Here is a 17,740-nt window from a genome sequence, read left to right on the forward strand (position 1 = left end):
CATTTCTGAGCAATGCTCTATTAAATTACCATCAATGCCCATTTTTTGCCTGTCTTTTTAAAGAAAAAAGAAAAGAAACAGATGTTCTCAATTTCTATCAAAAAGAAACTGCCATTGTTTCCTTATCTGAAAAGTGAGAATCACAGGACCCTAGATTTAGAGATGGAAGTGACTTCAAATGCCATCTAACCAATTCCCTGATTTTATAGTCAAAGAAACTGAGAAACAGAGAATATTAGTGACTTGCCCAAGGTCATACAGATAGTGGCAAGGTGTGGATTTGAAAGCAAGTTCTCTAACACTAAATCCAATTCTTTTCTTCCACCAGCATCACACTGAGTATTGCTGTGAAGATCAAATGATTATAAGCTGCAATCCTTAAAGTGCTAGACAAACCTCATCATCACTATTGTAATTAAGTGAACCAACAACTAAAGCTTACTCTAACAGCTCTGTTATACTTTTACTGAAAGAGCATTTGTAGATCCCTTACATCAAGGATTCTGGGAAGATGACAGAGTAGGTCAGAAAACTGCAAGGTCTCCCGATTTCCTCCACAAACAAAACAAAAGAGCACCTCAGGATGAACACAGAGCAGCAAAAATAAAGAAGAGTTGGGGCAGAACAGCGGTCCTCCTGGGACAACTGGAGAAGATCTGAAGTATGATCCCAGGAGGGAGGTTCAGCCTGAATGAAGTATAAACACCTCCAGGCTGGTGAGCCGTGGGAGCAGCTGAGCTGGGAGGTAGCCTCAACCTCAGCAACCAGAATTTCCAACTTCCCAGCACTGTGGGGAGTTGGGGGTCTATGCAGAGGAAGACTGAGGGAGCTTCCGCTGACAAGGGATGCTGGGCCTAGTTGTGCCACCAAGATGTGGTCCTGGGCACACGCCCAGTAAGTACAGAAGCAGTGCAGCAACCGCATTGCTGGCTGTGGACACTCACGGGACAGCGGAGTTCTTGGTCTCGATTCCAGATCAGAGGGAAAGACTGAAGGTCTTCTCAGGAAGCCAAAGCATTTCTAGCACAGCGTGCAGAGGGTCCTAGCTGTGGTTTGGAGGGGGAAAGGAATGTAGAGGTTGAGCCCAGGACAAAGCTTCAGAAATAACAGCAAAAAGGACTGGAGGCCAGAGGCACCACCCCCACACTCCAAGATTAGAGACGACTATAATAACAAGCTGCTACTTTTTTTTAATGGGCATGCAAAGGAGAAAGAACTCAATCATAGACAGCTACTACGGGAGAAAAGAAGACTGGGGTTCACCTTCAGAGAAAGATACTGAAGCAAAAAGAGCCTGCCCTACTCCAAAGAGTAACGTCAAATAGTCACCTGCCCAACAAAGAATTCACAGAAGAACTCAACTAAGACTTGAAAAATCAAATGAGAGGTTGAATAAAAATGAAAAATCCACTGATCACCAGGTGACAGAGATCCTCGGAGGAAAACCTACAGGAATATCACAGCCAAATTCCAAAACCCCAACACTAAGGAGAAAATATTAAGAGCAACAAGAAAAACCCAATTCAAATATGGCAGAGCCACAATCAGAATTACACAAGACTGAGAGGCAGTTACAACAAAAGACCATAGGTCTTGGAACACTATAAAGAGCAACAGAACTGGGGTTATGACCAAAGATATTATACCCAGCAAAGTTAAGTATAATCCTGAACAACAACAAAGCCATTCAATGAACTGATAGACTTTCAGAATTTTATTGCAAAAAGACCAGAACTTAACAGAAAATGTGACATACAAGATTCAAAACAACTATGAGGTAAACGTTAAAGACTAATTACAAGGGACTCAATAAGGACAAATTGCTTATTTTTTATATGTAGAAATGTAAAACTATGTCTAAGATTATCACTGGTAATTGGGAAGTTCAAAAGAAAGGAGGTAATGCTGAGTATGATGAGATTCTAAAAAGAAATGATATGAGAAAAAGAGTAATTATCTCACACATACAAGGTAAGTGCAAGAGGAAGAACTGATACAGAGGAATTAGATGGGGAGGAGGTGTAACTAGAGTTAAAAATCTTCCCTGCCCACTGACAGGACTCAGGTGGTGCTACTGAGGGAGACTTGATTGGGGGAGATTTGTTTTGCATGGGGATTCACACCTTTTGCTGATTGCTAATAAGGCACCAGGTATGGAAAGAGTATATATACTCCAAGGTGCTTAGTTTTTGGAAGAAGGTTCTTGTGCCAGATGAGACTGAGCAGCCACTAAGGAGCCCTTGGTTTTGAAAACCCAGATGTTGGTGCTTCTGTCTCTGGTAATAATGTATGTGTTGTCTAGGGTCAGACGGCTGGAAGCCCTGTCTGTTGGGCTTGCTTTTATTTTCTCTGTTAGTATATGTTTCATTCAAGTGATTGCTGACCTCTCCAAAGTTGCTTTACTTTTAGAAAAGCGCATCTAATTGCAGCAGGCCCTCCTGTGTATGCTGGAGGGCTTACTGCTACAAGAGGGCAGGCAGCTCTGGAAATCGACTCTATTCAAGAAGAGGTCAAAGAGGGAACAATACACGTTATCTATATCTATTTCTACATATGGGTATAAAAATCTTCTAAATTCAGAAAGAAATAAGAGGGTAAGGGGATAGGGTGGAGGGAGAGGACAATGGAGGATTCTTGAAGGGGGACAGGTTAAGGAATAGGAGGGCAAGGTATTGAACAGAAGTAAAGTAGAAGAGAGAGGAGGGATAGGAATAGGGTGAGAAGGATAGGGGTGAAAACAGGAAGGAGGAAAATATACAATTAATTATAATTTAGAATATGAATGGGATGAATTCACCTGTAAAGTGGAAATTAACAGCACATTTAAAACCTGAGTTCAACAATACGCTGCTTTCAGGAAATACTATAAAAATTTGAGATATACACAAATATAAAAGTCAGGGGTAGAATTAATTATGTAAAAAAAAGGAGGGATAGTAATCAATCTCAGATCAAGTTAAAGCTAAAATAAGATTTAATCAAAAGAGAAAAATAGAAAAAATACATTGTCAGTTATATTAACCAATAATTCTAAGCCATATAAAATATCCGGACAGTATAAAGAGAGAATACTTGCCAAAACAGACATAGGAACTACATGAATATAAACACAAAACACCTTTTATACAAAGTTAGATCTAAATAACTGAAGCAATATTTACTCTGCACAAGTAGAGACAGCTAATAAAAAAAAAATTGATAGCCTTTTTAAACTGATATTTATGTGATGTCATGCCAATTAAATTACTAAAAAATTATCTTACTGAGTCAGAAAAATAACAACAGCATTCATTTGGAAGAGCACTGTATCAGGAACTTCAAGGAAACCAGAGAAAAAGAAGTGAAGGAACTAGATTCTGTAAGTATCAGACCTTAAATCATGTTATAAGGTGAAAGTAGTGTTGAAGTATAAAATGCATAGTTTTGATTATTTTAAATTAAAATTTTCCTATATAAATAAAACCCATGTAGTCAAGAATAGAGGGAATGCAGAAAATTAGGGAAAAAAGTCATAGACAATCTCCCAGACAAAATGTGATTGGCTCAGAATATTCTTCTGATATAGGAAATGATGAGCTGGTGGATGTAGAAAAATATGGAAATATCTGGATTTAAGAAGAAAGAGGAAGATTACACATGGAAATAAGCATAATATGGTCTTGTACGTATGTGCAATATATGGATATTTATGGATATCTATGCATATGTATGTATACATGAATATGTAAGTAAATATAAATACACACGCTTGTGCTTCATCGTAGCCTTGGAGGAGATGGGGACAGGTGGAGAGAAGAAGAAAAAAAAATAAAGTAAAAAGTGCACGGTAGAGGACAACAGAAAGTGAAGTTGGACAGCTTTGAAATTGTACAGTATTCCTTTATACAGGTTTTCTTTTTTATCATTATTAATTTATTCATTTTCAGTTCTCTACAGTCACTTCCATAAGTCTTATATTTTCTTCCCCTCCTTCCCCTCTCTTTCCCCAAGATGGCATGCACTCCTATGTGGGTTCTACATATACATTCTTATTAAACACAAGAGGGCAGGCAGAATTTGCACAAAAAAATTAAAATGAAAGTGAGAAACCCTGAGAAAAACCCAAACAAAACATAACCCAAGAGAAAATATTCTACTTCATTCTGCAATCCAATTCCATAATTCTTTGGATGTGGATGACATTTTGCCTCAAGAATCCTTTGGGAATGTTTTTATACAGGTTTTCTTGAAATGGAAGTTTACTGCTTTATACTGAAACCATATATTCTGCTGTGTATGGGGCAATGTTTTTTCTTTTCTTACTTTGTATTCAAGTTTAAAATAAATTTAAAAACTACAGTAACAAAAGAAATAGCATTTGTATTAAAGGGATTTGAGTTATAAAAGTTTCATCTAAATATAAAGCTAGCGATATCTACATATCTACACACATAACACTTTAGCAGTTTTACTTTGTATAGGAGGAAAGAATTCCTATCAGTCACCTAAATGAGACAGTCTTACTTAGATTATTGAGAACATACCTGAGGAATACTTTTCACAATACACGTTGGATTAGGTAAAGATGAACCATCAGATTTAGAAGCAGTGGCAACTGGTCCAGCAGGTGTTAATATGCTAAGTGATCCCATCCTCTCTTGATTCTTTCCCAATTCTGCATTTTCATTAACAGCTACAGAAGAAGGCTGCATCTGAGTTGCAGGATGAGCAGGAACTGGCTCTTCTAGTGAAGGATATGTAAAATCCACTAGAAACCACAAAAATAAAAGTCTGAATTTAATTTTTAAAAACTTTTTTTGTATCTACTAAACACGACATACACAACAGCAAGTATGTACCTCATGTAAATACTGTGTTCAATCTAAACCAAGAGCCAATACTGATGTAATGACGCGAAACTAGAGGCCATTCCAGTAAGAATGGGAGGAAATCCAGGATGTTCACTTACCACTGCTATGGGATATTTTGCTAGCAAATATTTTGCTATAGCAAAATACAAAGGAAAAAAATTTGAGGGAATAATCTATGCAAAGAAAAAGCAAAATTATTACAAATGATACAGAAAACTCTAGAGAACTTGCCAAAAATTAAATGAAACAGCAACTTCATCTAAATAAAACACACATAAATCAGCATTTCTGTCTAATTCAATAAAGCACAGCAGGAAGGGAAAGAAAGAGAAATTCAATTTAAAAACTATAAAATGTATAAAATACTTCAGAAACTACCAACCAAGATGCACACAGAGACTATACGAATACAACTATAAAACATTTATGAAAATATAGCCTTAAAAAATTGGAAACATAGTTAATTGCTCAGGGGCAGACTGACTCAATGTAACTAAGACAATCCTAGCTAAATAAGTTCGTTTATTCAATGTCACACTAATCAAACTACCAAAGGATTATTTTATCTAAAAAAAACCAAAACAACTCATTTGGAGGTCATGAAACTCAATGGAATTAATGGGGAAAAAAAAAAGTGGGGAAGAAGAGGGCCCAACACTACCAGACCTCAAACTAGTACAGAAGAATAACCTTAAACAATTTGGCATTGATTTAAAAAAGTGGAGGTCCATAAATAGTACAGGTTAGGTAGAAAACATACTAAATCAAACCAACCTAGCAGCTTTGTGTTCAAAAAAACCCAGTTACTGGAATAAGGACTCTCTCTTTGACAAAAACTACTGGGAAAATTGGACACTAATCTAGCAGAAATTAGGTTAAAAACAACACTGTATGCCAAATACCAAGATAAACTCCAAATGACTATATAAGATTTAGCCATAAAAGGTCACATGATAAACAAATTAAAGAAATGCTTAATTTCCTTTCAGATCTGTAGACAGGGGAAAATTTCATGACCAAATAAGGGACAGTGAGTATCACAGAAGATATAATAGACAAGCTTGATCACACAAAAGTAAACAGGTTTTGCACAAACTGAATATAGATAAGACTAGGACGGAAACAAGTGGAAAAAAAAAATTTCTGAGGCAAGTTTCTTTGATAAAAATCTTGTTGCCGTGGTACATAAGGAAGTGATTTAAATTTGTAACAATAAGAGCAATTTCCCAAATGGTAAAAGATCAAAGAATATAAATAGGCAGTTCAAAAAGGAAAAAAAACCAAGTTTTTTTAATAGTCATATGAAAAGATGCTCCAAATCACTAATAATTAGAGAAAATGAAATTAGCCAACCCTGAGGTTCTACTTTGTACAAATCAAACTGGCAACACTGACCCCCAAAAAAGGGAAAATTACAAATATTGGAGGGGATGCAGGAAAATGGACACATCGATGCACTGTTGGTGGAACCGTAAATTGATCTAATCATTTTTGGAAAGCAATTTGGAAATATGCCTTACCTCAAAAGGTTACTAAACTGTGCATATCCTTTGACTATATAATACATACATGCCAAAGATAACAACAGAAGAGGGAAAGGTTCTCTATATCAAAAACATTGAGAACAGCTCTTTTTGTGGTGTTTTGTGGTGTAATAAATCATGGTATATGAATATAATGGAAGTCTACTTTATGGCTAGTCAAGAAGAAGGGGGCAATTTCAGCGAAATCTGAAGAGACTTGTATGATCTGATGAAGAGTTTAGTGAGCAGACCTGGAAGAATAATCTATACAGTAACAACAACATTGTGAAGAATTCTATCAGGGAAATGGTTTGTTATGATTCCAGACTCATGATGAAACATGTTTTCTGTCTCCTGAAACAGAGGTAATGGACTCAGGGTACAGACATGCGTGTTTTTAGACAAGGCAAATACAGGAATGTTTGCTTAACTATTCATAATTTTTACTACGGTTTTATTTTTCTTTCTTTCTCAATTAAGGGCAGGGGAAGATAGAAGAGGAGAAAATACATTTTTATTAACTATAAAGATATATGTTAAAAATGACCAAAGAGATAGTTTCAGAGGAACCTAGGCAAATTTCTAGGAATTGATATGGAGTAAAAGGAATAGAATGAGGAAACCACTTTATATTGTAACATCACTACTGTAAAAACAAACAATTCTGAAAGCCTGAAGAACTCTGATCAATGCAATGATCATTTACAATTCCTTCCAGAGAGCTAAAAAAATAAGAAATACTACCCCCACCTCCTGACAGAAAGGTGATGGACTAATATGAAGAAAAGAATACATATTTTTTAAATGTGGTCAATAATCACACTGTAAAAACAAACAACTTTGAAAGCCATAAGAACTCTGATCAACAATGACCATCCACGACTCCAGAGGGCCAACGACAAAGCATGCTATCTACCTCTTTACAGAGAGATGATGGACTCAGGGTGCAAAAAGAAGCATGTAGTTTTTTGCACGTAGTCAATGAAAGAATCAATTTTGCTTGACTGCATTATTTGTCACAAGAATTTTGGGGAAAAACAGATTTCTGCTAATTAAAAAAACAAAATTTAATTAAAAATGACAAATGAAAATACAATCAAGAATTCAGCCTTGCACTACTCAAAGGTAAACAACTGATTTTAAAACATTTGAACATGCTGTTTGAAAGAAGGTACGTACATGAGATAGACACCTCTTCAGTCTTGCCACGGGCAGGTGGAGTTACCTTAGCATTTGTCGTAAACTGCGGATAGCAAAGGAGCCAGTTTTCATAACCTCCTTCTAAAACTAAAGGTTCATTCTTTAGGATAGCTTTACTTTCCCACTACAAAACAAAATAAACATTATTTTAAAAATAGAAGCAATTTCACGGAATTTTAAAATATTCTATAAAGCTGAATTTTTAAACCACACTTCTTTATTTGAAACTCATGTTTTTCATGTATAATAAATAACAAATTGAAAATGTGGCATTAAGTCAAAACAAACCCAAATTACTTAGAGAAAGTTAGAGAGATTGCTTGCTTTAAAGAGAAATTTTAAAGCACTGATTAAATTCTCCCTTGTCAATAACTGGTGACAATATTCATATTTAAAATTCCATCCACAGAAAACAAAACTGTCTTTACTTTCAATAAAAATTTCAGCGAATATAGAAGACAAATTGTTGGCTTAGACAAACCAAGAGAGTCCTAAAAGCCTGTTTTAGAATTCAGGGCAGATTTGGCCCAAATAAGAACTATCAATTTCTCTTAATTCTCTTAGATTGTGAGACTGTAGGTCTGCAAAGGACAAAATAAAGAAACCTATCACAAAGTCGACAGTAATCTCTAGAGGGTGATCTTTATGTTACTTTTTAGAATGACTAATCTGACAAGAAGTAGCTCTTTCCCACAGCGGGTCTTTCGGCTCTTATTAAAAGAACAAAAGCACTCTGCTAAACCAGAACACAGATACCTAAACCATATCCAGTATCTGCAAACCAGTACATAATGAAAACATAATTCATAGATAAAATGTTGTGTCCCACAACAGGAAATGTTGGACAATTTCTACTGCTCCATCTACAGAGGGCAAAGATGTGGCGAACTCGATAAAGACATTAAGAGTTCTGAGCTTTTTAGGCAAAGGCATTACTGGAATGTTAGTTCATTACTTAAACACCCTGTACAGTTTATATAACATAAGGGGAAAACATATACAGGAAATCTTCCAGAAGTCTAAATTCAGGACTCATTTTTGAGGATTCATCATGTGTCCGGCCAGTCCCTAACGAACTCAACTGGCTTCTGAGGAAATCTCTGTTCTGGATTCCTGGAAACACCCCAATGCACAAGCTTTTGGTACAAAAGAAATCTTAACAGGCTTTGAGCTGGAGAAAAGCACAAGTTAGGAGGAATTACGGAAAAGACATAACTGTTTTTCCTAAATCTAGCTGGTATACAACCCAAGAATGATAAAGTATTAAAGAGAAAGGAATAGTAATGATAAAAATATCTTTATTTAAATTGAAATTTAAAAAAAATACATGTCCCAGTAAATGACTTAATACATGGCAAGTTTGCATATTTCCTGGTGTATATTTATAGGTGCATTTCTTTTTAGAAAGATCCCATTTTAGGTATTCAGTTCATATTCAGAACAGTTAGTAGTACCCTGTCTACTATAAAAAGAACTGAAAGAACTTTGAAAAAAAATGAATGCTGGAAAGCTACTTAAAGCATTCCATGATAGGAACAAAGCGTGCTTCTGCAAGCGACCTCCCTTAGAATGGAGAATGCATCTTATCACAAGGTATTCCACAGAGCTAATGTCCATTAAAACATAAAGGTTAGATGAAGATTTTTATTGGTGGTGTTCAGCTGTTCCAGTCCTGTCCGACTCTGTGTGACCCCATCTGGGGTTTCCTGGGCACCACCAGGACTGGTTTGCCATTTCCTTTCTCCAGCTCATTTTACTGATGAGGAAACTGAGGCAGATAGGGTTAAGTGACATGCTCAGGGTCACACAGCTAGTAAGTGTCTGAGATCGGATTTGAACTCAGGAAGATGAGTCCTCCTAACTCCAGGCCCAGTGCTGCTCCAGTGAAGACTTTATTTACTGAAAAACTTGATTCAGATGACCTTGTCCTTAAGCTGTCTGGCCTCACTTCCTCATATGCTAAATAAGAGGGATGAAATCAAAACTGAATACTACAAAATTAAAATGACCAAAGGTGGCCTCAAGTAAGAAATATAAAAATATATCTCTTCCCATCTCCAGCTTTCTTGCAGGAATAAATAACCACATGTGTGGTATGTAACATATATCATACTTTTGAAATATTAATTTTACATAACGTTTTCCCCTTATTTCTCAATTTTTATTCTTTAAGATTAGCTATCTTAGAAGGGATTGAGAGAAATACAGTGGAAAATAAATGTAGCTAATAGAAAGTTATCAATAACTTTTTTGGAAAAAAAATTTTTTTTTAAATGACAGGTCGAACTAGATGATCTCCTATGATCCCTTCCAGCTGTAAATCTACAGTCCTACAATCCTTTGGCCTGACTTAACTGAGTTTCAAAGGAAAATATCAATTGGAGCTCTGTTCAGAACTAGCAATGAGAAGTATTACTAATGATAAAAAAAATTATTACAAAATATTTAATAATATGGAAGATTCCATTTCTAAGTAAGAGAAGTTTGAGACCATACATTCTAATTCCTGTACTGCTTCTACTTTCTGGCCACCTTCATTCCTGTTCTCATGCTGCCTCCCCACACCTGAGGACAGATCTGGAGATTTGGGGGAGAGGGAAAGACAGAAGAAGGAGTAATATTAAGAAAGGTAGGTTATACTTCAGGAGTTACCACCTAAACATCTAGTAGGGAGTGTAAAAGGAAGCCTGGAAGAAGTGAGCCACAGGAAGGTGTGCAACTGGGGCAAGTCCTAATAGAATCTAAGGTTCTGGGTATAAGAAGGAGAGGAAGAGGAAGAAATAATAAGAGACATGTGACAGAATACAAAGAGAAGAAAAGAAGTCATTTAATAGGTACAGAGAACAGTAACTTAACAGCAAATACAGCTTCTATTATCAATCAAACATTCCTTCTTTTACAGCTGTTTGCTAGCAGAATCTCTGAAATTTTATGTTACACTGATATTCAGAGTGTTAAATCACAATTTCTAAAACCAAGGTTAAATTTTTCTAAGCAATTACAAAAATGACTTATTGTTAATAAAACCATTAGAAAAAGGTCTAGTTCTTGAAATAGAAAATGTAAAAATATTTTCTTCCAACAATTTAAACTTTTGACATATTGATTTATTTGGATACCTATGGCTGTTCTGAACAGAGCATGCTGCTTTCTAGAGCTCAATAAATCAACAATAAATGTTTAAATTTGCAGGAAGAGAAGAAGAGAAGCTCCAGTCCCAAAGCACCATATCTTCTTGCTCTTCAAGGTATTAGCAGAAACTTTTGTTTTTTAACCTTATAGGGTGGAAATAAACAAGGAACCTTGCTAACCTTAAAAAGTGCATCTTTCAGACTCTGCAGAGTTGTTCCAAGCTGTAAATCTTTGGCAGAACTAAACCAGTCAAGAAGTACAACATAGTCAACGCACCCCCGCTTCTTCCATGCATCTTTAGAATTATCTGGGAGTTTTGCTTCAATCGAATTAGCAGTGACTCTGAAATTTATCAACATATGCATTGAGGCAAAAGGACATCAGACTTTCTATTACATTGTACTGGTATAGATCTTAATTCAAACTTTATAATGAAAGCTTGCGCCTAACTCCTTTACCAGAGTACAAAATTAGAATATATTTTCTGGGATAATTATTAGAAAGGGAAAAATAACTATAAAACAACTATCTTCACCCATTTTAGCAATTATCCACAGGGAAGGAATCCTTTTTCTGTGGTGGGTCACCAGCAATAAAGTACCAGGAGAGGTATGAGGGCCTTGTGAGAGAAGAAATGTGAATGAATATTTCTGTGTCTCCATTTTAAATATAAAGTCAACATAGCCAAATGTAACATGATTTTGGATTTACCCACCGATTTCTATTATTCAACTTCAAGTCTTACCCATTCCATAGCTAGTTTAACATATACTAAATTTAAGCACCATTAAATGAATTATACTTCTTCACATTTCTACCATAATAAAGACAATTTGATTATTAGATCTACAGTTTGATATTGCATATGCTTTCAGACTCAGGTCATGTACCGCTTTGATGGATGAGTTGCTTTCTCTCTTCCTGCTACGTTTTTATTCCACATTAGGAGTGGCTCTCACTGGGGAGAAGAGGGGGAAAGATACCTCAAGACAGCTGCCTGAACAGAGGCAGACAGCCTAGTTCCCATATGCTTATTCCAATATAAAGCTAAAACTATTGCCAGATCAAAAATAAATCAATAAAAAGAACAATCCAAAGAGTAACTACAGTAAATTATTTCTTCTACCCCAGAATGACATAGAAAGTTAAAGTCCATGGGCAACAGGAAAAGGGGTATTCCAGAAAAGCAAGCACCTGTACCCAGATGAATAAGCTGGCAGCCTTTCAGGGCCACCAGAGACAGTCTGGAAAAACTTGCACCCTGCAAGGCTCTGTATCAGACAAAAAGATAAGACAAAGTTTGAGAGAGCAAGAGGACTCCCCAGAGAAAGTCCTAGAATGAATCTTGGAAACAACTCAGAGAGGCAGCTACCAGTGAGGTATGCCTGCAAGGATGGCAGAGCTTATACTTAGATACAATGGGCCCCTAAGTTCTGAAGTCTCTGGCATTGTGTCCTGAGACTCTAGATTTAGAAGTCAGAGCCACACAATCAGGACGGCCAAAACCTTCTGGAGGTAAAGGCTGCTCAGAAATGATATGAACCAAGTGAGATCAAACAAGGCCAACTACTCACTCAAAAGCACAGCTGCAAGCAGACTGGCCCAGACATAAAGTTCTAGTTGAGGCACTAAAGTGGGAGAGGTAAGTAAACATAAGAATATACAGACCATGATAGAGAATTATAATTGCTATTAAAAAGTAAATTTCTAATAGTAACCACAGACTGAAAGAGGAAAAAAAAGCATTTTCCATTCAAATACCTAGAGAAAAATGAAGAGATTAAAAAATGAAATACAAGTTTTAAAGAAAAGAAATGGAATAAACAGCTTAAAACAAAACTGGCAAATATTATCCAAGCAAAGGACTCCTTGGGAATTAGAACGGGCCAACTAGAATGAGTGTCTCAATAAAAGAACAAGAAATATAGAATAAAATCACAAAACTGGAAAAAAATGAGAAGAAAATGCAAGTTATCTGCTTTCAGAAACTACTCACCTAGAAAATATTTAAAAATCAGGTCTGCCTGAAAAACATAATTTCTTTTAAAGCCTGGAGATCTGATTTCTGAAAATTGCTCAACTCTATTAGAACCAAAAAATAAGGTGACGGTAGAAAGGGTCTGTCATTCACTTCCTGAAGGAAATTTCCAAAGAATATGTCAATGTCATAGCAAATGCCACAGCTAAAATTGAGAGCATCTAAATCAAAGAAAAAATAGTGCAATGGCTAAAAAGAATTCAAGACAAGTGAATCCCAAAAGACATGGCAGCTTCTACTATAAACAAGAGATTTTCAAATACAATATTCCAAAAAGCAAAAGAATTGATGACTCTGCAAACCTTCCATAATCTTATGGAAGAAAAAAAATGGACTTTTAATGGAACTTTAAAGTTCTTTTAATTCCTGATTAAAAGAACAGAGGTGAGTCAGAACTCTGAAATGCAAGCACAAGAATCCAGTAAAACCTAGGAAGAAAAATTTACTTGAATAACTGGAAGGGACTATATGATGATGAAGTACAAATATTTTAACACAAATTTCCTTTCAGAACTGTAATGTCTTCAAAGTGTACTGAGGGAGTTAAATAAGAAAAATTCTGTTCTGAGCATTTTAAGAAGGGAAATAAAAGGGAGAGTAAAAGGAATATGTTCGAAAGGAGATAATCAGAGATGATTATTAGTAAAAATGAATTAAAGAAGATGCATTATTATCTTCTTTGCCATTGTACCCTAAGAACGGGGCAGGGGGAAGAGAGATTAGAGGGAAGAATGAAAATATGAGGAAAAAAAGAGGAAAGAAAAAATATATTAAATTAAGAGGATACCTATGAATTGAGGAATGTCTGGTCAAATAGTGGCAAATGAAAGTAATGAAATATTTGCATTGTAAGAAATGACAAGAAACAATTTCAAAGAAACCTGGGGAAGTATGAACTGACGCAGAGTGGATTAAGCAGAATATATTTTATTTATACATACAATGATATAACGACATAAAGAAAAACAATTTTGAAAAACTAAAGAATTCTGATCAAATCAAGGAGCAACTACTTCTCTAGGGAACCTATGACAAAGCATGTTACCCATTGCCTGACAAATGAATTCAAGTTGTGGGGGAAGACATACTTTTAGATATGGCCACGGAATTAGTTTATTTTGCTTGACTATGCTTATTTGTTACAAGGATTTTTTCCTTTCTGTTTTTAAGTAGGGATGATGGGAGTGAAGGGAAGGCAACGTTTTAAAGAGTATATAGAAAAGCAGTAAGTTCAGAATGAAGAACAAGCATGCAGGACAACCTTGAAAGAAATGTGTCGAAACTATTACATACTTTTAAAAAATCAAGATGGATGTAAAAGAGATTCACATTTCATATGTAATCCCCTTTATGTGTTCCACTTTGTATTTGTAAAGGCTCATTTTTTTTGTATTCATTAAGTTCAAAATATAAAAAAAAATTAAAAAAGAAAATAAAGGTGATACAAAAACAAAAGATGTCAAGAAAAAAATTTTAATACTATGAAATGTATGGTGCCCAGGGCCAGTTAGGGCCAGTAGAAGAGTCTACCTTGCAAGGAAGCTCTCCTGGCCACCTAAGCACTTTCCAAACCTGATGTCTCTGTCAGCAGACAGGTAAAGATGGCTGATGAAAATGGTGACCTGTGAAGACTAAATCTGGGTTACTGCTGAACTATTTTAGTAATTTTCTGTTAAATATTTTTTTAAATTACACTGGGAAGATGAGCAGAGTTGATAAAGTTTTTCTTGTAAGTAAAAATTTTAGTATACTTATAGGTTCAAAAAATTGATTCCAGATTATAGAAAAATAATTCATTCTTACATATATTACAAATATTCTCTAGATACTCAGGCTAAAAAACAAAAGTCCACTATGTCATACTGAATATAATAGCTTACCCTGGATTGATGGCCTCTTCAGGAACACTTAGAGAATTAAGAATACAAGAATCTTGATAATCTTGTACACTTCGAGCATCCATTATAATCAAACTAATGTTTTTATCTGCCATCATTGTAAACAATTCCTCAGCTGTGACTGCACCTTCAGACAGAAGGACAGAATACATGATAAGAAACAAATGGGTTGTATTATATGTTACCAAACAGATGAAACAGAAACTTCTGCTGGAAATGTTCTACATTCTATCTTATACATATGTTATTAAGTTAAAGAAAACGTGATGCTGATATTTTGCTCTATGCAAAATGTACTTCATGCTGTATGCTATATGTTTTTGGCTTTTGGTGAAACCAATTTAGGTATTTATTCAAAAACCTTGTTAAAATTTTATCCAAAACACTCTTTATGAGATAAAGTTTTTGAAGAATTCTTTTAATGAGGAAGTTCATAAACACTGGGGTTTCTAAATATTATCAGAAATACTTAGTTGAAAGCTGGTTACCTAACTAATGTACACCATGTGAAACAACTAAGGTGGCTCTCAGTTTAAAAGAGAGGAGGAAGGCTTTTTGACTCTAACCTAAAACAGTGGGAAAACTTCATGTGACCAAAAAGAAACTGGGAGAAAAAAAAAAGGAGTAAGAAAAGTTCAGAGAAGAGTATCTGCCTTTAGTATGTTTTATATAATTATTCCTTTTTATCCTGTTTCTAAGGTAAAAACTTATGAATTAATTTGACAGCAGGATAAGAAAGGCTAGTCACAAAAGCAATTAAAACAACTAAAATACTCGTAACTCTTCCTTGGGAGTTTTTTGATTAAAAACTGAAGATTTTCTCAAGTTTAACTTAAAACAAAAGCAAAGTTAGCTACAAAAGAACATTCTGATAAGGAGCAGCATATAAAACTGTATTTAGAATAAACCAGTAACAATAAAGGGAGGTAAGCATCTAGCTATACCACAGTTAAAAGTTGTTCTAGAGTAACTCTCAACAAAATAACTTTATTTTTAAGCTCAACTGTTTTATTAAACAGTTTTTGTTGTTTTTTTTAAGTTTTTAAATGTACCTCAGGAAAATACATACAGCAGGACCACGTTTGACATACCACCCCATCACCTGGTGGCAACACACTAAAACTATATATTCAAAGTTTCTGAATATTCTGACAAATAAAACTTCAAGAGGCTGAACCCACAAGTCTCAAGCTAGAAAATGACTATAATCACCAGCATGGGTTTCAATTCTTTTTTTAAAAAAAATACTAGATTGTGTTAATTGCCTACTAGATAGGAGGACACAATTATTTTATGTGAATTTTTTCAGACTAGAAAAAATAGTACTGGTTGAGAGGTTTGAAAAAGTAGTATAGTAGCATTTATGAAATACCTTAAGGTTTTTTCAAGCACTTCACATATATTAACTCATTTGATCCTCACAAGAACTCTGTGAAACAGATACTATTATCCTACTTTATGGATAAGGAAAGTTAAGCTAAAAAATTCAGTGACTTGTCCATGTTACACAGACAGTAACTGAACAAGGATTTAAACCAAGGTCTCCCTAACTTTAAGTCTAATGCTAACTGTGCCACCTAGGGGGTCTGTTAAAATTCCAAAATTTCTGGAGAAAAAAATGGACGCTTAAAAAATTGAAATAAAATGAGTGTATTCAAAACCTAATGAGTATTGTGTTGGTTTTTCTTAATAGAAAAATCTTTCAATAATAACCTGGAAAAAGAGAAAAACAAGTACGAAAGAATAGTGATTTCTGAGATACATAAGTCTAGCTAACTGTTGCTGCAAATGCTTACCTTTCTTAGCTTTCTCATTCTTCTCCTCTTTTTCACCATTAATCTATTTCATAAAAGAAAAAGATTTTATTTATGAAATTCGAGCTTCATACTTCAGTAAAATTCAAAGTTACAAAAGTCTACATGAATGTTAAAAAAACACTGGTAAAATAGTATTACTCCGAGAGGTTGAAGTCACCCAGTCTAACTCCTTCTTTTTACAGATGTGAAAACTCAAATCCCAGTAAAATTAGATGAGTTGTCTGATGCCCATAGGAAGTATTAAGTGGTAGAAACAAAATTTGAACTCAAGTCTTTTGACTCCACATTTAAATAAAAAAGTTAAAAATCAGGCATCCCAGAATAACTTAATATCTTTTCTTTTTCTACACAAAAATCCAAATGTTATATAGCAGTACAAAAAAGTGATAATTTATAATACTGTATTCATTCTAAAACACATATTCTTGGTATAACAAAACAACAAGCAAAACTGTCGTTACACTCAATGTCTACAAGTGTTCAGCTTAATTACAAGAAAAATAATCAAAAGTAAAATACCTTCCATAAAATTTGAATGAACAAAACAAAAGGCACATGCTAAACATTTATTATGTAGAAGGCACAGAGAGCTCAGCAATAAAGACAAAAGAACAAAGAGAAACAAACCCTGACCTGGAGGAGCTTCTGTTTTAACATGGAGAGTGGTGGGTATTCAAGAACTAAGGGACAGTGAGTTGATTCACAGTGTACAGACAAAGAGAGAGTTGCTTTGTTACTTTTCCTATCCAGGAATAAGTGACTATCTATAAACCAGTATCCATTTCAGCAGAAAATGTGTAAAATTTCACCTAATTTGCATTTTCTAAATAACACAGCATTATATTCATAGGATACCGTGATAAAAACACTAAGTTTAATTTATATTATGCTTTTTAATACTGGTCTGTGTATCATAAGACAAGTGAATAAAATTAAGAAATTAAAATACACATAATTATCTAACCTGAACCTGAATATATTAGGATTATTGATTCAGATCTCACAAGATATCTAGCTCAATCCCCTCACTCTGTAGATGAAAAAGCTGAAATTTACTTAAGTTCTTTGCCCAAGGTTAGTTATACTTGTCGTAAGTAGCAGAGTCAGGATTTGAACCCCATGTCCTCTACACAAAAACCAGTGCTCTTTACAATCCACTTCAACATTTGTTAGTCATTTCACTTTGTCTGAGAAATCATAAAAAAGCTAAAAAAAGTCATGAACAAAGCTAACAAAAAATTTTGAAAAGCGAAGCACTAAATTCCAACTAAGCATAATTTAA

General features: G+C 34.8%; 1 protein-coding gene across 2 annotated transcripts in view; it reads right to left on the reverse strand.

The window, feature by feature from the left end:
• Positions 1-17,740, reverse strand: part of USP8 (ubiquitin specific peptidase 8) — a 68,993-nt gene that overhangs the window by 20,980 nt on the left and 30,273 nt on the right. For both annotated transcript variants that reach the window (XM_072624265.1, XM_072624264.1), the window contains exons 6-10: positions 16,438-16,480; positions 14,624-14,768; positions 10,885-11,047; positions 7,553-7,697; positions 4,524-4,747 (exon numbers count right to left, since the gene is read on the reverse strand). In XM_072624265.1, coding sequence (XP_072480366.1) covers positions 4,524-4,747; positions 7,553-7,697; positions 10,885-11,047; positions 14,624-14,768; positions 16,438-16,480 — 720 coding nt within the window. The remainder of the gene's footprint in view (positions 1-4,523; positions 4,748-7,552; positions 7,698-10,884; positions 11,048-14,623; positions 14,769-16,437; positions 16,481-17,740) is intronic.

The sequence above is a fragment of the Notamacropus eugenii genome, chromosome 7 (assembly GCF_028372415.1).
Source record: "Notamacropus eugenii isolate mMacEug1 chromosome 7, mMacEug1.pri_v2, whole genome shotgun sequence".
NCBI lineage: Eukaryota > Metazoa > Chordata > Mammalia > Diprotodontia > Macropodidae > Notamacropus > Notamacropus eugenii.